At 40.0% G+C, this 25,007-nt stretch overlaps 1 protein-coding gene across 5 annotated transcripts in view; it reads left to right on the top strand.

Moving 5' to 3' along the window:
* The first annotated feature begins 8,984 nt into the window (after window positions 1-8,984).
* Window positions 8,985-25,007, top strand: part of rab11fip4b (RAB11 family interacting protein 4 (class II) b) — a 30,870-nt gene continuing 14,847 nt past the window's right edge. Inside the window, exons 1-4 of one of the 5 annotated variants that reach the window (XM_030416723.1) lie at window positions 8,987-9,218; window positions 9,322-9,496; window positions 23,108-23,358; window positions 23,642-23,827. In XM_030416723.1, coding sequence (XP_030272583.1) covers window positions 9,419-9,496; window positions 23,108-23,358; window positions 23,642-23,827 — 515 coding nt within the window. In that variant the 5' untranslated portion in view covers window positions 8,987-9,218; window positions 9,322-9,418. Of the gene's footprint in view, window positions 9,497-23,107; window positions 23,359-23,641; window positions 23,828-25,007 lie in introns of all 5 variants that reach the window. The other 4 variants (XM_030416742.1, XM_030416732.1, XM_030416714.1 and 1 more) reach the window with 4 other exon arrangements.

Genomic DNA, 25,007 nt, shown 5'->3' on the forward strand with positions numbered 1-25,007 from the left:
GTTTCATTGTGCAGGTTGTGGACTAATAAAGTATTTTGTCATTTAATCTGGAGCACTTGTTGGTATAGGGAGTCTATACAGCACCATATGTGCTAATGCAGCTGTCCTGTCCATCTCAGGATGTGCGTGGGTGATCTCCTCTGGCCCTTCCCTTTTTTGATGACGCCCCTCTAAACACTTTGCCTTGCCATCACTTTAAGCAGTTAATTTCCAAACAACTTCTCGTTCTGTGTGTGCATGCCTCATTCGTCGCTCCCTCCACGAAGACATTTAAACTGGTAAGAGACCTTTCTGCACAGATTGAAGAAGGAAGTGTCACAGTGCTCAGCAACACTTAAACATGGATCTGACACATTTCTTCACACACGTCTATATGAAATACCAGATCGCACATGTACATTCAGAAACTCACATCTGTCATAATCAAAGCTGACATGTCCATCACCAGACTCTCTCAGTCACAGCAGTAGCACAGACTGTGTTATGAGCAGAGACTGCTCTGTGTCTTTATTAGACTCAACCTGAATGATGCCTCACATGAAAGTGTCAGATAGCTGAATCAGTGTGACCAGCAGGATACACACTCTGTCATTTAGTATTTGGTTTCCAGCAGAGTCTGTTTTCTTTCCTCTTTTACTTGAGTGGATTTTTCCACTGTTCTTTTTCACAGTTTATGCTGTACTGCCGGTCCTGCAAAGGCTGCGGACAGGAAATTGTACTGTGTCTTTGTGGAAGGCAGAAAAAATATAAACCCTGAGCCATCAGTCTGCCATGAGTCTTATTAAATTAAATATTTTACTCTCTCTCTCTTGCGTTCTGTACCACTTTCCTCCCTCTCTCCTTAATTTGCTGTCTCTTGCTACTGTTATCTCCCCTGACTAGTGCTGGAGGTCTGCGCTAAGCTCTGCTGTCCGTCTGTCTGTCTTGTTATCCATAATTAGTGTCTGGACCCTGTCTTCCTCCTTTCAAAGTGGATAAACTGAATTGCTTGCAACAGCACAGTTGCCCTCATCCTCTCTCTCTCTCTGCCTCCACATCTGAGCCAGCATTTCTTATGTTGCTCAAGGCCAGTGTGTTAAACACCGCAGCCCTCCTCACTACTGTTTTTTTGACTTTACTTTCTATTCACCCTGCTGCTCATGTTTTATTTGGGCCTCGTCTGATTTAATCATTGATTTTTCTCCAATGCCTCTTTAGATCCTCTCTTTCCCTCCGTCTTTTGGCAGTTTGTTGTTTCTCTGATCCCCATTTTCTCCTTTGTTTTTCCCACTAGCTTTTGATCAGTCCACCTAACTTTTTTCCCTCCAGCGTCACTTTTTCTTTGTTCCTGACATCTTTTCTCTCTCTATTTTCATTTTCTCCCTCATTCACTCTCTGTTTGTTTAATTAGGTCGCTGATTGTCCTGTGATGTGTGGACTGAATAGAAAAGCTGTCACAGGAGCTCAGTTCTGGATCACTGCATCCTCCTTCTCTTCTCTTTCTCTCTCTGTCTCTCTCTCTCCCTCCCTCCCTTTTTTCTCTCTTTCACACACAACAAAGTTTTGACATTATGATGTTTTGGTACTGGGTTGCTTAGATATCTACTGAAGTTAGCATGTTAGATATACACACTTCCGCTCGTAACTGGAGTTACAGCAATAATTTTTTGGCGTGTAATTCTTTATACTTAACAATCCTTCAATTTATCATGAAAATAATCAGCAGAATAATCAATTATTAAAATAATCACTAGTTGCCACACAACATGGTTCTTGTTGCAGCTGTGAGCAGAGTGATAAGCAGCGTATGTACGAAGTGTAAAAGGCAATTTCACAGGTAAGTGTTGCCTCCACACCACAGGGTTTCAATACAGCCTTAAAGGAAGTTCATGCTTGCACAAACTGTTTCAACAAGTGGTTCAGCAAAACTGAGTGATAAAACGGTGACACAAAAAAGCCTCATAGCTGGCTCAAATCTTTTTTCCACGTAAACATGAACAGTGAGTGAAAGAGAGGAGTAGTGAAGGTGTAAATGTTTACCGGGGCTGACTTCCTGTGTCAGCTCCCAGGTCTCTTTGAGCCACAACACCACTGCAATGCTTTTTGTGCAGCTGTAATAATACAACAGCATTACTCTTAGTTTATCACATGCTGAATGGCTGAATCACTGGTGTGCTGCTGTGAAGCACCTTTCAAGAACTTTAAAGATGTGAAAGTATTTAAATGAATGAATGTGTCCATTCAGGAGAAAAGACAAAAACATGTCTGTGAACAGTCAAAGCTTTGAAAATACCGTTTCTCCGTCTCGTTAGATTCAAATAACCTCCTCCACTGTTTGTGTGATCTGTGTGCGTCCCTTGTGTTTGTTCATCTCTTAACAAAGTGTGTTTATATTCCATGACCTTGGTCAATAACTCCTTTCACGGTTCAGTGTTTTCCCTCCTGTCTGTCAGGCTAATTAGCAACCATTGTCTCGTTGCATTGTTTCGGTTCAGCTCACACAGAGTGCCCCCTCTACCCACTGTAACCTTTTAATAGAGGAAGTGAAACCTCCATTAAACCTGAACATCCTGCTGAAGCTCTGCAGCACTTCTTCTTTGGCTCTAAGCTGCAGATACTCAGGGGAATTTAATACACTGGTTTTGTAGAAAACTTTGAAATGCAGATAGGAAGACTTTTTCTTGAACCTCTGTTTTTGTTTGTCCCTCTCTCAACTTCCTATCTCAGCTTTTAATCGGAATGGTACTTGTCTTTCTTACTTTCAGTATTGAGTGGGCTACTGTCCCACTTGTCTGCAAGTGATTTGATTGATGGATGGTCAGGTTGTGTATTGATCGTAAGGCTTTGATCTGTTGTCAGCCACCTGTTTTCTTTTCTAAATTGATGCTTTTGAACTTACAAGCCCAAAGCATCACTATTTGTTAAATTGGGAATAAGACTCAGAAATCAACTTCTTACAAATAGGACCTTTAAAGTACTAGAGATATGAACTTGTATTTGCATTAGAAGTCAAAGCACTTTACTTTACCATCACATTCACCCATTCACATACACATTCATGCACAAATGGCAGGGGTGCCAGTTTTCCATCCAAACCACTCCATGATATTTCTGTGCTCAGACATTCAAGCACACTGTGAATGGCACCGCCATTGGGAGCAATTTGGGGTTCTTGTCCAATAATACTGAACACACAGAATACCCTATAACAAAATTTATAGGCCTAAAAAGAGAGAAAACTTCTAAATATAGAAGCAAGGTTGATCAGAAAGTTATATTTCATAAGCTTTTACTAGGTTTATCATTGCAATAAAGCAATCAATAGCTCAGCACAGCATTGCAGTGGCTAATATTTGAAACATTTTAAACATCCAACAAAAGCACCATTCTGCTTTGTCTACCATTATGTTGTCAGAAAAAGGGCCTACATTAATATCCCGATACAAGGCATGTTGAGTGACCTATAACTGACCTGTTAGTTGATGCATAGACATGATTTTAGAGACACATCCATACATTCCAGTTTGAATGTATCCATACATGTTCTCATGTGCAGCCCTCTGTCTGTGGAGTACTCAATGTACTACCTAACAGCTGGTATATATTTGAATTTGTAAGTCAAACGGCCAAATAAAGCTGCTAAAAAAAGAAAAAAATTAGTAGTTTGTTATGCTATGTTTCATACTTTGAAGTGTGTAACACGAGCAGGAACCACTAATCTGTTAATACCCTGTCTGTCACAGACCTTAAGGTGTTTAGAGGCAAAAATGATTTTGTACTTGTGATAACTGGGAAAATATATATACCTTTGCATCAGCGCTGCATACAGTATTCTCTCACTGTACATGTGTGTCTGACCTGTAAAGTGCACCCCAAGTCTTATTGTATTCTGTCATTCATAACTGTGTCAGAGTACATTGTGTCCTTCTATAAACAGATGCATCCTCACCAGTAATCAATACCTCCACAATTGTGTGTGAGTTTTTCCTGCAGGCAACACTAACCCAGTGGCCTGGTTTCACTTATATCCCCACCATATTGTTAACAACAGATAGAATCTGGGTCCTGCTGTATTAAGTGGTGCATCTTTTACATGTTTGACCTGCAGGATTCCTTCGAAACGTGTCCATCTTTGGATATGTTCCTATTTTTATTTCAATTTTACAACAATTCTGTTAAACAGTTTGGTGATGGAGTATTGTGTATATATTAAAATGGCAACAATATATTTTGTTCTGACTAGAACTGCACTAGCAGGAGATAATACTTCATACATCTATGCAGTACTTGTGCTTCCTGCTTTTGCATGTGTACAAACAATGGTATAGTATACTGTTGGATGGATTAAGTGCAGGAATAAGTTTGAGGAAGATGAAACTAAATCGCTGCTGATACTTGGCTGTGTTTGGCATTAGAGATTAAGGGTTTTATGATAAAAAAAGTGCTTCCTGATAAAGAGAAGCAAACCCCTGCTCTGGGTGTCTGATATGGAGCAGGCCCCTCACTCTGAAACCTATCCGAACTTAATGCTTGTGTATAGATCCTGTTTGTGGATTTTAATATACATCTATCTGAATTGAATTATTAGAAGTGCCTTCTTCTTCCTCTTTGAAGCCTTGCTCCCATCAAATTGATCGTTTAGGTTTTTCAATCACTCCTTCTGAAAATCGTTTATTCATGGTTTCACTTTTTCTGTCAAACCCTGCAAACTCAAGATAGCAACAGAAATGATGCTGCACATTTCAGCCCTTTTAGTCTTTCTCTCGCTCACTCACACGCTATCTGACCCTCTCAGTGCCTCCACTGCCTACATTGTCATTAAAATGAATGTCACATAGTTGTGCATTTAATGTTTGCATGCTGTCAGATCTCAGGCTCTGTAAAAAAATACTCCTTGCAACCCTTAAATTCAAATTACGTGTATTTATCGAGTAAGACAGAAAATACACATCATTAGGCTGTATAACAATCTAGTCGTCGATCAGGCCATGCCATGTTGCAGACTTGGGTTATGGAAATCATCGGGGGCGGGAGCGCCAAAGGAATTCAGAAGGCTGCGGAATCAGCTGCGGCATGAATACCCAAGGCTGGTGGGATTAAGCAGCCTGAAGACACATGGCAGAACTGCTGATCTCGTGGACTGAAATAAAATTGACTCTTGTGAAACAACTAGGCATGAAATGACATGAAAACCTTATGTCCAACATAATTGTGATTCACAATATCATCAACATGGTATAATTTAAAACTCTTAGAAATTGCAAAGAGTCTTAAATAAGCAATCATAAACCATGAGGTCCCCCTTCACAAATAAAGGATAAATGCATTTAGGACTGTATGTCAGCGAGCTAGACAGCTTTTTCAAGTCATTCATGTGACGATATTAACGATTATCCTGATAAAAAAAATTCACCACAATCCCCTTATTGTAAGTATTTTTATCGCCATCCGCAATTAATTATTTCCTCCTCCCATCCCTAGTAACACAATTGTTACAGGAAATCTGTAGGTTCACATGTGGCAGTCATGCGTCCAAAGCTCTGCTCTGCAGATCCTTACAAGAAGTAGCAGCAGCGTTATTGGCATTCACAGCACTCGACCCAAAAAAGCGGCCTACCGACCCACTGCCCCCTAAAGAGTCTCTCTGCCTTGTTGTCTTCTGCTTCCTTCCTTATTCTTTGGGGCCTCTCCCTGTCTCGCTCCATCCATCTCTACCCCCACCCTCTTCCTCTCTGTCATTCGTCTTGCTGCATTGCGAACCCCAGCAGCTGGACGAGAATCCCCACAGAGCTGCTTCAACTGAAAACACACATTTGGTTTTTTTTTTTGTTTTTTTTCAACAACTCACTATGTGAACTTAAGGTATATGTCTGTAGGTGCTTCAGCCTTGTGTCCATTCAACACCTCCTCTTTGCCACTTAGCCTCATCGCTTTAATATAGCACCTCCCTACCCCATTATACACCATTACAGAAAGTAACGTAATAATGTTGTCCCTTCTCTGAATAGCATTAACATAACTTTGTTAGCACTATGTGAAAGCACGTAGTGAAAGCCAGGCCCTTGGTCCGTAACTATGTGTTGCAGTGTGAATGAGGCAGGTAGACATGAATAGAATTGTAAATGGCTTCTTTGAAAGGGGGGAAAGAGGCCAGCCCTCTAACAAATTGCACATAAACAAATAGCCACAGGCAATTGGCTGAGTCGCTGCCAACATCTTTGAGAAGTGACGGAGAAGAAGAGCAAGAGGAAGGGAGGGAGAAAGGAAACGGTAGGAAGGGTGCATTCTTTCCCACACAATTAGGTTTTTTTGGCTCCCTGAGCTTGGATCATATCTCTTTCCTCCTCTTCATCTTTCTCACCACATCTCCCTCTTCATCAGCATCAGGGTGCTCACATCAAGTAGCTCTCTGACACCTACTACATGATACACAGAGATTGGCAGGCATATAGAGCATGAGTCATGAAATTAACACTGAAACAAGAGAGAGATAACGAGAGGTGATACGCTCACTGACATTTTCTTGTAATTTTAGCAGGATGAAGTTTTGGCTCCGCTACCATCAGCTCTTGCCAGAGGCGGCTGACTCCAGTCCAAACAAAACAACATATAGCCAGAGATATATCGTAATTTTATTGACAACAAGGGTTGATTAAATTGATGGATTAATCTAAAGTTTTGGTGTGGAGGAAACAAAGTTATAAGATGAGAAAATCAAAAAATAAAAGCACAGAAGAAACAGAATAAACATACAGAAGCTGTCATTGTTCTCTTTTTATTTCAAGTCGCACAGGGGCCGGAGGGGATTGTTGTGATGGAGTGTGTGATGATGGTAGAGTGTATGATTTATCCTGTTTCCACAACACAGTGAACAAGTCCTTCCAATACAAATAGGGCGACAGTAATATGGGAGTAAGGATTGTCGTAATGCAGGAATATAGAAAATATATCTGAGCTAATACTTGAAGTGTGATATAATCTATTTGTAATCGGCTCTTTATATTGTATATAAACAAACAAAAGGACAAAAACAAAAAAGGACCAAGAAAATGTAATTTTATGTTGTTCAAGCACCTTCTACCAGTGTTGGAGTGTAACTTAGTACATTTATTCAAGAACTGTACAAATGTAAGGTACTTCTTACTTTATTAGTTATTATTACAATGATTTGATAGCTTTTTCTAATTGTACGAATGACATTTTTTTGTTTACAAGACAAATGAGGAGCTCATAAAATGTGATGTTTTGTTATAAATGTGTGTACCAGACTTAATATTCACTGCATCTGAAAGAAGTAGTCGTTTGACAGAAAATTAATTGGCAATATTTTAAGTCACATTTCATGTAAAAACAATTCATGGTTGACATTTTAACTCTGCAACATTCACCTTTTCTGCAGGAACTGTGCCATCAAACACAAGTAACAACACGATAATCACATTTTTGGAGCTCTAATTGGATGAAAGTCTTCAATTCTGACTTCTAGTTGTTTTCTGTATCCCTGTCTGTGATAAGAGAAGCTAGTCAGCCCCTAACTAGAATAGGGCCACTTTTGAAGACCCAGGTGGAGGATTTGTAGCTGAAGGAATGACTGAAATGCCCTGCGGAGCTCAGATAGGAGTTGAAAAGGAAACAACGGTAAACATTATGGAGATCCCACTCAGCTCCTACATTTATGTAAAACTTCTGTGTATTCTTTGAGGAATACCTTGCATGCTTTGGGGGCACATCGATGGGACATTAAGTACTATGAAATGATTTAGAAATGTAGAAGAAATTGCATAGCAGAGAAAATTTAGTTTTTATTACATTTATAGCAAGCATAGCTTTGCTTTTTAAAGGGGTTGGTGCACAGAGTTTCCATTCATCCCTTCTGAACATGAAAGTCAATACACATCCTTAATTGATCTTAGCTTCACTGATTCATTCAAACCAATAATCCACTCTTGGAGAAATTAAACCTAACTTCTCAATTATTGCATCCGTACCACTCATTTAATCTGTAGAATGTCAGGTAGTTAGAAACCATGAAAAGAGCTTTACGTGTGTTTTTATAGCAATCAAAATCCAAGCTATATTTCACAGAAGTTGGACCATCTCCATCCGTGATAGTAGTAGTGTCTTACCAAGTGGTTTTTGTGGCTAAACCTAAGTAGAGCATAAACACAGAGTTACGACAAGAGAAATTGAAAATTCAACCTAAAGCATAGTTTTAACCTGTATATGGTTTATATATACAGGTTTTGCAGCGTACGTTGCTAACATTTATTCTGGCATCTGGGTTGTAAATCTGTCAGATGTTTTCTCAATTAATCAGTTAGTTGTTCATAAAATGTTAGAAAATGCTTTGAAGCTGCAGTTGGGATATTTAAGTTTCTTGTTTTGTCCATCTAACAGTTGAAAATCCAAAGATATTCAGTTTGACAACTTAGAAGACAAACTAAACCAACAAATCTTCTCAATAAGAGCATTGAACCACAGTATTTTTGTCATTTCTGCTTAAAAGATTGCTGTAAAATGAATCCATTATTGGAATAGTCACCAATTAACTCTCTGTTGATTGACTAATCAATTAATTGATTGCAGATAACAATTAATACAAGTGATTTTCTGAACTCATATGAAAGTTTTAGTCGAGTTACGTGAACAACACATGCCTCTAGCTGCATTGCCAACGCCCCCCGTGCCCCCTTTTCCCTTTGTGACTAACCAGTGTATCTTGTGGAATCTGCTACATCACTGAAGACAAAACAGTTTCAGTTTTAAGTGACAGCGCTCACCTCCCTCCCCCTCTCAACAGCCCACACAGGCACTGGCCTCTGCTACAACAGAGCTGGACAGAGAGGCAGGCAGGGCTTCATATGCAAATATAGCCTGAGTAGGCGGCAGCCCAGAGCAGACTGTGCAGCAATGTGAGGGCTCTTGCAAGCCCCGCCCACAGAAGCCAGTTGCTAAGCAACCACCCGCAAAGGGGAGGGAGGGGGAGGAGGGGCCATGAATTCAACAACTGTTGCCTGATCTGAGCTCTCACTGTGTGAATGCGAGTCAGCCGGCGAACCAGTCAGCAAGAGAGGGAAAGTGTGTGAGTGTGAGGGTGTGGGGTCCAGAGTTTGTGTTTTTGTGTGTGTCTGTGAGTGTGTGTGCTACAAAGCGAGACAGAGAGAGAGAGAGGGAGGCAGTCGCAGTCTCTGGTGGAGGAGAAACCAGGCAGCCGGTGCAGCAGCGTTTTAAAGTGAACGGTACATCCTGCGCCGCTCCTCTGCCTCTCTGTTGGATTATACCACTAGGAGGGACTCACCCTTTGGACTAACCCAGTGCTTCCTCCTCCTCTTGCCTTTGAAGGGAACACCTGTGTGTGGTGTGTGTGAGAGAGTGTGTGGATTGTGTGTGTGTGAGAGCCAAGACAAACAGACTCAGCCCTGGTGGACAGGGCGAGTGGATGACTTCAGTGGATGAGGGTTTGGCTGGTGGAAAGAGGGGGACTGCTGACCATGGACTCCCCTCACTAGTGAACGGGGTAAGCAACCAGACTGCACCCAGTCAGCTGGAAAATGGGGATGACGAAAGAATACTTGACAGAATGGGAACAAAACAGAGGAAGGACTCAAAGGCGTAAGATAGAAAAACAAGAAAGAGAGGCAGGCTAAAAACATGAAGAAAGCAGAAATAGTTTTTAGTGAAGGGGGAGACAAGATCAGCAGAAGTGCAGAGTCCATTGTCCCCCAGTTTGTGTTGAATGTGTGTGTGTGTGTGTGTGTGTTGCATGCCAGTGACCCTTCCCTCACAGCTTCCCTGTCTGTCTTGCTCAGCTGTTGGCGTCTGTGTCATCACTCTGCACCGTCCTGTCTCCTCTGTTCGCTCTCGTCTCATCCCAGTCTTATCTTTTTCTCTCTGCCTCAGTAGCTGGTGGCTCTGTCGCGGTTCAACATCCCTCTGATGGTAATGGGATTAATTGGAAAATCAGGGTAGCTGTAAGGAGAGGGAGTGACAGAGAGGAAGGAGGAAGCAAGAAAGAGAGTGTAATCAAAGTGTTCAGGGAACAGGACAGATATAGCATGTCCAGGTATAGATGGATTGAAAAAGAAAGGACAAATGAATGGCGTAAAGAGGTTCACTTTGGAAATGTTCTGTTGATTTTAAGTGTAATTCTAGTTATTTAGTGTGGTTTACTCCGGCCATTGTTCAGAGAAAATAGGGAGGTTTATACCATATCAATCATAATGTGTTTTGAACCAAACATGCTGAAAATGTAAGGTGTACTGTTAACATGACACTCACATGACATGGCTTAGAAAGGGTGTTTAAATTTATTTTATTTACAACTTAAATGGTGTAAATCATGTTTTTGGCCTCAGGAACAAGTTCTTTATATTACCTTAAGACATTAAGATGATCTTAAAGAATGTGACAACAGTGTGCGGTTTCCAGCACAAGAATATTTGCCTTATTAAACATGTGATGTTCACAGTACAGCTGTACTTTTTTACCTTCTAATATTCATTCATTACTCCAAAAATAGAAAGGCAAGGTGAGTCCTTTGTGGGGATCACAATTGCAACATGTGACGTCAGACCCAGTCGTCATTTTGAATACTCCTAGTCTGTGACTGGACATTACATAACGAGATTACTCTTCTTCAGCCGAACAGGAAAATACGCGTTGATTGTCCTGGGCTAACACATTCCTGGAAGACTTTTGTTTTCCACTTAAATCATTTTGTAAAAGTTCATATAGTATATTTAATATAGTTGGGGGGTATTTTGTTTGTTTTTTGCAGTAGTGTGTTTGTGTCTCTTTAAACAAGATTGACATTCAGCCAAGTGTCTTTCACAGTGCACAGTGTGTACACCAGGACTAGAATAACTAGATTAGCATGCAGCAGTGAGCTGTACTGGATGAATGGAGGCTAATCTGCAGCAGTTAAAACAGTCACTCCCTTCTATGATGTCCCTCTGCGAAAAAAGAAAGAACAAATTCTGAACAATACAAATAATTATCTTATTACGAATAGTTATTTTCTTCTTATTTACTTTCTTACTTCTACTATAGTTTTAAAGAACACAATCACCAGAATAGATGTTAGCAATGTAGATTTCTGCACACCACAGATATGTCGCACCCTACATTTCTTTAGGTTAAATTTTATATCTGACCTTTTAAAATGTCAGCTTATCAGTGGTTTGCAGAACCGTTAACTGGTAACATTTTACTCTGCCGGCTCGGCTGCTCCAAAGCCAAATGTTATCTCTGAACATCTGCAGACGCTCTTCTGGTTCTTGTAGTTTTCCTTTAAGAAAATACTTGATGCTGTGCACATGCACCAGCTGACAAGAGGCAGAGGCCTGACCACCTGCTCTTCGTCTGCCGCTAACGACATACTGAAATGCCCCCATTCAACGGCCAACAGCAAGAGAGCTGACAAACTGTGGCTCAAGAAAAAGACTATTCATGCTGTTAGAGAATAACAGTGAGGTGCTTTCTTATCTTGTCACTGGACATCAGTGTGATGACTCAGAGAAGACAATCAACACGCCAGACACAACAGGCTGTAGCTGTGAGGACGAGAGATCTGCACACTGAATGAGACAGAGTTGTGAAACGTTTGTTCCGCTACATATGAGTCAGGGCGTTGTGCTTTTCCCTTGAAGATGGATATAACTTCTCTTCTCGCAATCACTTATTATAGTATCGATGATGATAATTCAAGGAAACATTACTAAAGCATCCCTGAAACCATTAGTAAATCAACCAAGAGTGAATCCTGGAAACTTTGACAGTTGATTAATTTGTGAGGTGAAATAAACAGGCAAAAATGTTTGGTTGAGCTCCTAAAAGTGATAATTTGCTGTTCTATGATTTATGTCATTGTTAATTGAATATCTTGGGTTATGGTTAGATAATACAAGACATCTAAATGCTAAATGCTCAACGCTAGATTTTTTTTTTCTGCTCTATGACTCGATCAAAATAATGGCAACAAAAAGATGGAGTTTGATGACGTCAATAAGTAGAATTGGATGATGGTTGATGCCTTAATTGTTAAACAACCACCACTGCTGATGAAAACCTGACGTGACTCATGCAGATATGTTCACGGTATTCACGTTACGTTTAGTCACTTTTGCTGTCTTTCGACCTCACTCTCTGCCGTATCATCTGATGTGTCACTGTAAATTAAAGTGCTATGGTGCACCCTCACGTTAAATAGAATGGTAGATTTCTCTGGGTTTGAACATTGTGGGAAACATTTGGTCAAATCTAAGTACACAACTCGACAAATATGCAACAAAATTCTACTTTTTAGACATTGCAATGCGTAAATGTTAAATATTATATCTTTAACGAAAGATAATAAACATAATCATGAGCTGCAGACCCAGTGGCTCGTATGACACGGTCTATCGTAGGGTTAAAAACAAAGCTCATGACTTTGGTTTGACTTCTGTGGGCGAGTGCCTACTTCCTTGTTTTGATATGAAGTAGCAAGTTTTGTTCAAACATACTGTTAGTCGTCAAATACAAAGTTAAGGAACAGGTGTTTGACAGGAACTGTTTGGTCCTTTATTCTGATTTTTAAAGCATAGGCTCCAGAACAATTTTTTGCTTTCTTTTTAGTTTTAGTTTCTAAGAAATACACTCGTCTTCTTGATCTGTGGTGTCACACATTTACACACTGACTCACCTACCTCCACATGTGGAGTACTGACTGAATGTGCAGCAGTCAGCAGGATGGAGCATCTGTGATCTACAGTTAACAGAGCTAAATTGTCTTGACATGTTTTAAAGGATAAATCACAGTTCACTCAACAACACGCACACAAACAGTGTAACAGTAAATTGCTCATAACCAAGGGATGTATTTCAAGTTCTCCTGGTTTAATGGGCCTGCTGTATAAACACCCACACACACAGGTGGTTTGTAACAGCACTAACTTTTTAACTGCTGTAACTTCTACCTTGTTTTAACCCTTTAGTCAACTTCTAAACCTAATTTGAATGTTAATCTTCACTCTAAACCTAAATTTTCAGCTTGAAATAAGTACTTCTCCCATCTTTCTGCACGTTAAGACATTTTCTGCTTATTCAGTCGATACAGAAATACAACAGAAAGCACAGGCACACATGCTGTTTCACCTCTCGGGGTTTCCTGTATGAGTCTAAACTGGGCTTAATTGAGAATACCTCCACACAGTCTGTAGTGTGCAGCTCCAGTCCCTCCCTATGTTGTCCTTTGTCCAGGGCTACATTCCTGGTAATCCAAGCAGCTACCTGTTTCCCCTGAGACTCAGGTGGAAACAAATGTGTTTGTGTGCGACTGGAACACTTTGCATAACATAGAGTCATAATGTTTTTATAGATGTGTAGGTGTGTGTGTGTCAAGCTGCTCTTACAGCTACTGTGTTGATGTTTTACTTACCATTTTGACTTAAGGATGAATGAGCAGGAAGGAAGAGAGACTTTATTTAACAGTCTCAGGTGTTTTTTGTGCAGTCGTTCTTTTGGGGCGAGTGTGTGTGTGTGTGTGTGGGGGTGTGTGTGTGTGTGTGTGTGTGTGTGTGTGTGTGTGTCATTTACTTCTCACCGTGTTGACTTAACAGAATATTTGTGAAATATGACTCATTACTTCCCCTCTGTGTAATGTGTGAGTGTCTGCATGCGTAGGAGTATTGCTTACCACTGGAGCTGAATAATACAGACGTGCATGCAGATACATGCACATACGCACACACAGAGAGTGTGTATGCTCCCCTGTCGTGGTACTCTGTGAATATGATCATCGCTCAACAAATGAAGTCTTTTTGAAGGTGATATGTGTAAATGCAAATATTAGTTTCATTGGTTATTCTCTGTTTTAAAGCATAATTCTTGAATTTCGTAATTTTCTTGATTATTTACTTATTTGTGTATGAAATTTCATGAAGTTATAAAGAAAGAAAAATGGACAATAACAGTTTCCCCAAGCCAAAGGTGACATCTTTTAAGAGCAGTTCAAAAGCCCAAAATATTTCCTTTATTATAAGAAAAGTATCAAACCCCCACAAATTAGAAGCTGGAACCAGCCATTGCTGGGCGTTGTATGCTTCAGTAATTCCTGAAATTATTGACTAATCAGATAATCAACTATCCATTTCAGCTTTTGTGAATTAGAATATCCTTTTAAGGTTCTGTAAAGCCTCTTATACCTGCCTGTCTCAGTGCTTCTTGTCACCCACTGGTGAGATTTGAGGCTCAGAGTGACAGAAGAGCCATGGGTGACAGAGTCAAAAAGCTGAATATCAGAGCAGGCGCATTAAACGTTTCACTTTATAGGTGAATATTTCTGTGGTGGCAGCATTTGAGCAGCTCAGGGCTTAGAAGAATGGGTAGCGAGAGAGTAAGAGAGTATGGAAAGAACAAAGAGAGAGAGATGTAAAGCCTCTGCAGAGAAACGCCTCTTATCTCTGGAGCCCGGTCTGACAAACACAAGCAGAGAGACTGCTGTCTCTTTCTCTCCCTGTTTCTACATCCTCTCTCTCTGTCTGTTTTCTATCCCTCCATTTCTCCACGTTCCCCCCTATTTTCAATTTCTCCCTCACTCGTCTCCTTTTTATTGCTGACTCATACTAAATCAAAGCTTTGTGAGAGTGTGGATCGATCCAGTCGATGTCAGTTCACGTGTCTGCTCATCCAATTCCAGCCCACACTGATGCAGCTCTCCATCTCTGTTTTGTCCTCTCTGTCTTTTGCACAACATTTGTTTTGCTTCATTGTACAGCAACAAGGTGGTTACTGTCCAGCTAGTCATATAACAAAAAGACAACAACAACAACATGTTTTAAATCCCTGTAAGCTGCGTAATTTCTGTTGACTAGTTTTGCACAAACCACAAACATGTTCCTCAAATGTTCTTAGAGGGCGGTCCTCAATAGAGTGCTTGGATCTTTAAAGACTGTTGCATCTCTTTTTGAAGATTCAGCTTCAGCTTCTTTTATTGCAGAATGTTTTTAATTAATGGAATATCTAATTCAGATCAAATTGCATAAAGAATGTCCTTGTTTTTTACGTATTTTATTGATATTCATTGCATTTCTGCTGGCAATTGAGATGTTGTCCTGACAAATTCTGAAAAAAGATGACAAGAAACAGTGAAACTAACTTAAAAATGTCACTTTTTAGATGAGAAAATAAGATGTTCAGGTTGTACTTTTCTTACTCAGTCATGGTTTGGCAGCCATCTCCCACTTTTCACATCAAGATCAATAGCACCTTGAAATGCATGGTCATCCACATAATTCTCCAGTGTGCCAGAGGGGCAGATAAATGATTTATTCAGCACTAAAACTGTATTGACCCTCAGCACTCAGCACACACTAAAGGGGTGTGAGAAGAGGTGGATCGGGAGTCTATCTTTTTAATGATGGCTGTAACAATCCTGTTCCTGCTGCTGATGTTGTTGTTGAACAAGATAAACAGTTCAGGTCTTTGATGACTTCATGATTGAACACTAATCTCAAGTTAATTGGCCTCTCAGTAGATAATTAGTTCATGTCACTCTGCCTGTCACTGTGTGTGTGTGTGTGTGTGTGTGTGTGTGTGTGTGTGTGTGTGTGTGTGTGTGTGTGTGTGTGTGTGTGTGTGTGGGTGTGTGTGTGTGTGTGTGTGTGCATGTAAGCTTTTATTGTATACAACAGTATACGGCTGGATGGAAGTATGCTGATTAGCTAAAAACTGATGTCAAATTTCTTGTGTGAAGAGAAAGAAACAGAGTGAACTACAGCTTCTTAAACTTTTTCATGATTGAATGTAGATTACTAAAATCACAAAGATTACTTTACTGGCAGTAGTAGCAGGAAAATCCATAGTTTGTGGTTGTTCAAAGGAAGAAGCTGCTCAAATACCTGGACCTGACTCTTGAGTGAGTGGCCCTTGATACGTGGACTAAACTGTAGAAACTGATTGAATATCAACACATTATTGGACTTGATATAAAAATACATCTTTCAAAAGGAAATTGTTAAAAGCAGCGATACATCGTTGCAGCGTTTCATCAGCCTTATCCAAAGTAGAGAAGGCAGCAGTTTGTGTCGTCATTGTTGCAGTGCTTTTATACTATTGTATTTCCCAGTAAATATGATGCCTTCACTTACTTTTGGTTAAGGATTCAAACATTGTAAAATGTGTCATGGATTGTTGTAGTGTACTTAACGGAACGTTGTTAAAGAATTTGAGATGGAGCCAGTAGCTGAGTTTTGGATAACACAGGTAAAAATGCCAAGAAAATGTAGTTCAGACATAGTTCAAGAAAAATCAATTTATCTCTGGCAACAACTTCTCCAACTAGCTAATGAATTACCTCAAGATGACAATGAATTGTCCCCATTCATAAAGGGGCTTAATTCTACATTAATGAGCACAGCGCTGGCTGCAGTCGTGTTAAAATCAGCTGTGGGCGCAGCAGGGAACTTCAGGACTCTCAAGCACTGCACAAGCTTCAGCTTTTATATCTGCGTTTGACCAGTTGTTTCCTCAGGTTAGACATGTTGCATGGCTCAGCTTTGTATTTTTCAGTACAAATATTGCAGTGAGTGTATTGTGACGTATCGGTCTGTCTCCTCTTGTCTGTACTCTAAATATGAGCTATGACATACTGAAATGTGGCACTGTTAGATCTATTTTGAATTGGGACTCTGGTCTGTTACCTTAAAGGTACAGAGTTGGGGAACTATTGTGGCTCTGAACACACAAGTTGACCCATTCTTGTTGGAAGTGTCAAGTTAACAGCCACCTCCCTTGTTCACAGTTAGTTATGTGTTGTTGATAATACAGTCACCCGAATTCCTCCTTTGCTCCTATTTTAATTTTCACAGCCGCTAGAGGGTTTTTTAATTTGAATGTTGTTTCAGAGGAAAACAACTGCTGCTGTTGTTTTTCCTGGGGACAGTCTTGCTTTAGAAAAGCACAAGTGTAACTATTAACATTGATTATTGCTCCATTTCATTGTATCGCACCAGTCATCAGAATTAGTATCAAGTTTACATACTAAAAGAAAATAAGAAGATAAAAAGTAACTGCTGCAAGACAAGAAGCAGAAATAGAAAATAGAATAGAATATGAAAAATATTATGAGCAAGCATGCATCATGCGGGGACAATGGTCTGTTGTTCACTTTCCTTCTTAGTCGAGCTGCATTCGTTTTCCCACATATGAAATACCAAACACCAGGTTGATTGGACTTCCTCTGAATCACCTCTGTGATATTTTTGTCCAAGAGAATTTGCATAGTGTATTTGGATGAATTTTGATTATTTGACTACAGCTCATCTCAGAGGAAATAAAATAGTTCAGTGTGTCTCACCTGTTTGGTCCCAAATCTTTCTCTCGCATGAAGACACACTTTGTTTCTAACATGGAAATGCTGAGTGTTTGCCTCCCTAGCAACTAGTACTGAAGCAGCAATTCTAGTACAGTGACATCATTTGCATCCCACCATTATCTATGTGATCTTTCACAGTGTTGCCCAATTACTGTAGCATGACAAATACCTTACTCAACACTTTGAGTTTCAGGGCTGTGTCAATGTGGTTTGAGTAGTAGTCATCATTCATGTTACATAAACTTTGCCCTTCTGAAGAATGCACCTCACTGTCAAGTTCAGCTGAGAGTTAATTGAGAGGTCAAATTATTTTCCAGTTACTTCAGACAGATTTCAGAAGTTGTGTTTTGTGTGTTAGTTTAAGTTGCCTCTGGTGTTTTGTGACTCATCTATTTCTGTCCACTTGACTTTTGGGGATATTTCACTCTCTCCCTCTCCCTCTCCCTCCTTCTCTTCAACTTTGCATAGAAATCTGATGAAAGTCCCTGCTCTTCACTTTCTGTATCTATGTATCTATCCATCCATCGATCCATGAATCCATCCATCTATCCATCATTGTTCTCCCTACTTCTTACATTTCTTTTGTAGCTGCAGTGGATGTTAATAATACATTTTGGCTTGCTGTGTTGGAGTCTCCTCCTTACTCCAGCTCATACATAACTCTTCTTGCAGCACAACTATTTCTCTACCTAGAAAATCTGCACTGACTATCTTTGTAAATAGTGCTTGACCAGTATTTTTCTAAGGAGCGTTCACAGCATATGCATGCTTATTCTGCCACACTTGAAATTAAAAAAACTGTGTGTAATAAAACCCACACATGTGAGGGATTCAGTGACGATTGATGAAAGAGAAGCTCGGCTTTATACAAAACACCTGGACAGGGTTTGGCTGAGGGGGGAGCTTAGCAAAACCTCTTTGTTTTTAACATACACTAACAGATGTACACATTCATATTCTGCTCTTAAATAAACACATGACTTGACCAAAAACAAGGTCTGTTCAGTCAACCTGAATTTCTCATCTCAGTGAGAGCCTGATTTTGTTTCGTCTTCTTCTTCTCTCTATCTTTTCCTCCTCTGACATTAGTCTCACCTGGGAGAGTGGGAAGGAAAGCAGGAAAGAAATGATAGGATGTCTGTATTTTAACTAGGTCAGACCCTGCAGCAACAGACTCACAGAGATCAGAAATCTTCTCCTGATTTGATTTAAAGCCAAATATGAAATAGAAATGTGTGCAACAGCATGCACGCCGTGCAGTGTAATGATGTTAAGCTGCATAATTATCTGTTTATTTATTATATCTTTACTGTTCCTTTCCTGTAAATGTCTTTACATCTGATAAACAAAATCCATTGACATTGGTGTTGTCCAAGCACAATACAGTACAGATTCTCTTTCATTTAATACGGATGATTCTGACCATAAACCACCATAAACATTAAAGAATGCATATTAATGCTCATTTTGAGGTTCATAGTTTTATTTTGGCTTACTCCAAAAATATCTTTACATGCTCTAATGTTCAGAAAATGCATCAGTTTTCTCATACTGCCCAGTGCAGCAGCACAGTGCTCCCCTTCTGTCTGACCAGAGGTGCCTTGTTCCAAGCAGCAAGCTTTAAATGGCGATACAAATATTGTTTTGGCCAAGGGGTGATGTGAAGGCGCTTCAAATAGAGCTGCTGTATTTAAAAGCACAAGCAAAATGTAAAGGCCCCTGGCAGGTTGGGCGCTGTTTGGCAGGTTAGCTGTGTTTGTGCTGCGGGGAATCAAACAACTCAAAACAATCTGCAGGCTCATGTTTGGGCTGTTACAGCCCCAAGGCTTTCTCTGAAACTGGCAGGTACAGATAGAGGCCGACTATAAACACACACACAGCTCCTCCCTCCATCACAGCGTTTTATTACTCTCATCAGACTGTCAGAGTGCAAAGTACTTCTGTTTCAAAACAAACACACACACACACTGTAGGGTATTATTGTCCATTAGTGTCTTTGCCTGAAACACAAGCTGTCAGAAAGGCTTTAATTGCCCGTCTAAATGATGGCACATGTGCTTCTGTTCTCCGTCTTTTTGACTGACTTCTCAACAGGTATCGTCTCTGTTTCTGAACACTTCAGTGAGTAGCTGACACACATTCACCTGAACAGAGGGAAATTATCCTCTTTAAATACTTAAAAATGAGCAGTCAGTTAAATAAAGACTTTACTGGGTATATTGTATTTATGTAACATACGTACAGTACTTAAAGAGAATTAAGCTATTAATAACTTTAAGCTGACTTTTATTATAGAAAATACAAATAAACTTTACTGTATAACACAAAACACTGTTACAAAGTGCTTAACAGAACAAGATGCAACAGCACACTCAGTCTATATAAAGATAACACAAGTACAAAAATGGTCCAACCTGTCAAGATAAAAAACTTCGAAAGAAGGAACACCTACACTGTAAATTTTAAAAAACTGACTTTACTGAAAAAGTACGAAACCAATAAACTCAGAGTAACACAGATTATTCAATTTAAGTTGTATGAGCTAAAAAGTTAACAATTAAGAATTATTTGTCTACCTTACTTGGTCATTTTGAGGTAATTGGTTTCCTTGACTTTTTTAAGTAAAGGTGTAAGAATCCCACAGCTTCTCAACCCTTGTTGAAGGGCTCTGTTCCATATTTTGATTAGTTCTACAAACGTTGCTTGTTCCTATTATGTGGGTCAGCCCTACATGAAGAGCTCCTCCACTTTCCTCCTCAGAATGAGCACATCAGGTGTTAAACTTCCTCGCTGTGTTAGCTTGTACAGTTTCTTTAATTGTTGTGCTGCAGTACGGAGGGGGGGCTGCCTGTTTTCTTGCCTCTCACTGTTTCTTATTCTGCTGCAGGGAAATAAAGACTGGTCTGAGGAATGCTAAAGAGACCTTTCCCCTTCTTTTTATTCTCTGTGACTCAGCTCCAGACCCCATGTTGGCTCTTTGTTATAGCATAGAGCTTCAGTTTATGAGTTGAATTGGTAGTTTTTTAATTTGGTTGTGCGCAGGTATGTGTGTGTGTGTGTGTGTGTGTGTGTGTGTGTGTGTGTGTGTGTGTGTGTGTGTTGCGTGTAGGAGTGGGATGTAAATGAATATGAATACAGTAGATAATTCAGATGTAAGAACATAATCTTCTCTGAACAGTTACCAACAACCTTCAAATTACACAAGGATGTAGTTTACAGACCATCTAATCAGTCATGCCAAATGGCCAAGAGAGCTTTTTCGTGTTTTTCATTTCAATGAGACTTCAAACTAACTTGGATCTGCATGCACAATCTTCCTTTTCTAATTAAGCAACAAGGTTTATTGCAGCCCATTTATTTTTTTTGCTTTCTCATTCATTATTGACACTTGAGAACAACTTTGCATTCCAACTTTTAAAGTCCAAACAACTAAAAGATAATTACTCAAAAGTAAATAAAGTAAGTAAAACTTTTTTTTTATTAATCACATTTCTAAAACAGTTACATGCATGTATTGAGGAAAAATAGAGTTGAAAAAGGAAATAACGCTAAAAACAACCACACATATAGGCAGCACCATTTCAACCTGACGGTTCTACACAAGTCATTTTAGACCAAATCTTTCCTCTTTTAACCCATAAAGACATCAGGCAATGTCAGCTAAAACCTAAGGCATTGATGGAAAGCACCTCCTAAAAACTAAAAAGGGTTTCGTAAAAAACTTGACAGAATTGTCAGCGTTCACTAAAAGCTTTATTTCTCAGCCTTTGGAGATAAAAGAAATTTAAGAGCTGAAAACTTTGGCTTTAATTGGAAATGACTGCCTTTGCTCTAATGTCAATTGACGAATCCCAATGCTTTTCCTCAATCATGTCTTGAAAGTGACAACATCATCCAAAACACACTCACGACATCAGCCTCTAAAGGGAGAAACACGCCAACACTGCATTTGGTCTTAATGGGTTAAAGAAAGGGTTCAAATACAAATCATGCTGTATTATTTAAATTCTTCACTCCTTAGTAAGGGGTTAGATATTCACTGTTCAGAGAATATTTCTGCATCAGTGGAGATTTGAGGATGAAACATCAGAGTTGTATGTGTGTGTGTGAGAGAGAGACAGAGAACTGTCTGAATCTTTTCTTATTAAAATCTTTTATTAGTCTGTCATGTTGTCGAATACTGGCCTGACTCTTATCTCTGCCTCACCTACATCTTTTCTGCAGCTCTCACACTCTCGTCTAATCTCAGCCCCACTCTGTTTTGATAATTCTTTCATTTCTTCTCGACTGTGTTCCCCCGTGCCCCCTTTTCTTCTCCACGCTCGTTAGCTGTGTTCTTATATTCTGTATTTATTCTTCTTCACCACAGCTGTCTTTACCACCATCCGTGCCTGTTTCTCAACGTTTTTGTTGCCCTGTACCCAACACATGAGCCTCTCCTCTCTGATTCAGCTTCACCTGCCCACCTCCGTCATGCTGCTGCGTGTCTCAGCTGTTCAGTCATGCTGAGAAAAGTCCTTGTTCTCTGTTGCGTTAGACCAGATTTGAGCCGCTGAAGAATGAAACTAAATGGAGCGGGACTTATGACCTTTAACCTGTTGCCCTTTCACCCTTCGGCCCTCTAGACCCCCACTTGTCAACTTAATACCATTCCCACAGTGAAGGAATTTACTAAATGGGAAATCTTGATTTGTGAACAGCTTCCCTACAACTAAAAACAAGTAAATGCCTTTTTGATGAATTCCAAAGGACTTCCACTGTCTGAAAATATGAATTTGCATGATATTGCAAAGTATTTAGGAAGGATTAAAATGTTTCCCCACACTTTTAAACACTGTTAAGTCTTGAACTTTTGGCTGCATTTGCTTTAGTTTGATTCTCTTTGTTTACAGGCTAAAGGCAGAATCACTACATGGTTGGTCGTTGGTGAAGGACAGGATGGTTATTTCTCTCCTCTGCTTTCTAAGAAATATTTCATTGTCCAAAACCCTGAATGTCCTGAATCTGGCCAAGATGTTCGTTAACTTAGTTGGTTGAATCTCAGTCCCAGGCCATCAAATACCAACATTATGAGTTGGTAAAGCATCCCACAACAAATTGAGCAAAAAGGAAACGGAGGCAGAGGGGCTGCAGGGTCTCTGCAGATACAAGACACTAACACCAATTTCTCCCCATTAGAGTCTCCCTCTGTGTCTGTTTCTGTCTTTTACGTTGTTTCGTTTTGCTATGTCTGCATTGATGGTTGAAATATGTATTGTGATGTTCGGAAGGGGGCGTGTAATCACTCAAAAAAAGAATAATGGATAATTTGATAATCGAGGTATATATCGTATATCACAGTATGACCTAAAACCATAGCCATACCACCCGGCACTATCTGCATGCCTTCAGGTTACAGTCAGCGAGCTATGGAGTTGGTACTAAGTGAGATATTTTGTTGGGCTGTATTCTCATTATGTGAACATGCATGGTTTCACTCTGTATTCCTTTACATTTTGGTGAATCTGCACCATAATAAGTCGTGCTGCTTCAGCTGCTAACAGCTCCTGTTTAAACCTGGTGGCAGGATCTAGCATTAAAGGGAGCATGTTCTTAAAATTAAATGGATTCATGGCAGCACCAAGGATTTCACTGAAAATGATTTTGGCAATGTTACCATGATCCCTAATAGCCGAAGTCGAGCTCTGAGATGTTTTTGTTTTTACAGGTCAGTGTTTGTTAAGTTGTTTCTAAACGTACTCATAAGAACACCATTTTCTGTCCTTTCTTCCCCAGGGTTTTGAGGAGGAGCCGGCCTGTCCGGTAATCATGTGCACACGGGTTGATCCTGACCCCATCCCTGAGTGCCAGCTGTTCCCAGGAGAGGTGGAGGAGCCAGAGGAGGAGGTGGCAGACGAAGGCAGGGAGAGGGAATCAGACAGAGACAGTGCTGTGGAAAGCACCCAAGGGTCGGACACCTCCGAAGGCTTGATCAGACCGGGAGACAAAGAGGACGTACTGGGGGATCTTTTTTTTCCCGGGGAGAAGTAAGCCCTGTTCTGTCTTTTATTACTGACTTAAATGAAAGCCAAAGTCTGAATGTACATGTATCAGTTTAGTCTAAGTAGTACTTTAGGGGAAATGTATCTTACATACTGAATTAAAAGCTCCTTAATGTCATCTTTAGTCACTGTTAATTTCTCATCAGAATTTTTAACAAATTCTCTCAAAATTAAAATTTCTTATGGAGTGACATTTAAAAGGAAGATTTTTCTAACGAGTGCAGAGTGTATGTACGTATAACACCGACCGCCTCCGCTTTTTCCTTAGGTGTGGTCAGACCAGCATCTCAGTGACCTCCGATTTATCGACGCGTTCCTCTGCCTCTCTGAACGAGGAGCAGTTTGAGGACTACGGAGAAGGGGAGGAACCGGACTACATTCCCAGCAGCCCCTGCCCGGACGACGAGATTCGCACCAACGGATACTCCGACCTCGGCTCATCTGTTCCCTCTAGGTGAGAGAGAGACAGACAAACAAACATGTCTTCGTGTTTGAATGCTGAGTTGGACACGAGTAGGTACTGAAATAAAAGTGCAATTGTGTTATCATCAAGGAACTCCAACATTGTATTGACAAAAGAACTAACAAAAAATGTATTATACCTTACTGAAGCTTCCTCGTTGAACTCTGTGATAATTTATATTGTGTAAGATTCTTAGGCATCAAAATAATCTAACTATTTCGGGATTTTTCCTACACTGTTCTTAAAACATACATTATCTGGGAGCAAAAGTGCTATCTAACCGACCATTGGTTGGGAACCACCGTGCTGCTAACTCATGTTAAGTCATTATGAGGACATTGACTAGATTTATGTAGCTTCACCTCTATTAAACATGGACTTGATGCTCCTCTCTGAATACTTACCTGCCTCATATTATTCTGAGTCTTGACTGTATAATTGTAGCTAAGGAGTTTTTGCCCTTAAGGCCACATTAATATTCATCAAAGGTCTGTGTTTAATGGGATTAAGTCTCCTGGCTGATAGACTGGCAATACTGCTCCATGCTCCTTCCACGCATACCAAGCAGATAAAACTCACCAAATGGAGTTGGCATGGAGATTTAAATTCCAAATGAGGCCCAGATTTACAAGAAGTCTCAGAAAACTCAGCATGGGAAAGAAGTCTGAAAAACTACAGTACAAAGTGGGTGAAAGTTGCCTCTCAAAGCAAACATTTGGAGATTCTGTGGTTGAGATTTAAAAACTCAACTGTGTTGGAACTGTGTTGACTTACATGAACAGTGAGCTGGGAGAGTCTAGGAAGCTCTATTACAATCAAGGTGTGTATCTTAAAACCTTAAAAGTTTGGTAATAAGGCAATTGTTTTGCTGTCTTGCTTCGAGTGTTGCTACCTTTTATCGTGTTAAAAATATGTATATATTGATACCAGTGCTTTAAGGAGGCTGGTACTGAACAGGCAGTTCCCACAAGGCAGGTATTCTTTTCCACCCTCTCCACTTCACAAAATCCCTATCTGCAGATCATCACAGTGTCAGTTCCTTTTGAGGAAGCTACATCCTGCTTTACCGGGAACACATAAAACGCTACATGTAATAAATTCATAAGGTTTTATACAGATCAGCTCTATGTGTGATTAGAAAAGAGCAGTTGAGCAGGATTAATCCCTGCAC

Source organism: Sparus aurata, chromosome 1 (assembly GCF_900880675.1).
Source record: "Sparus aurata chromosome 1, fSpaAur1.1, whole genome shotgun sequence".
Lineage (NCBI taxonomy): Eukaryota > Metazoa > Chordata > Actinopteri > Spariformes > Sparidae > Sparus > Sparus aurata.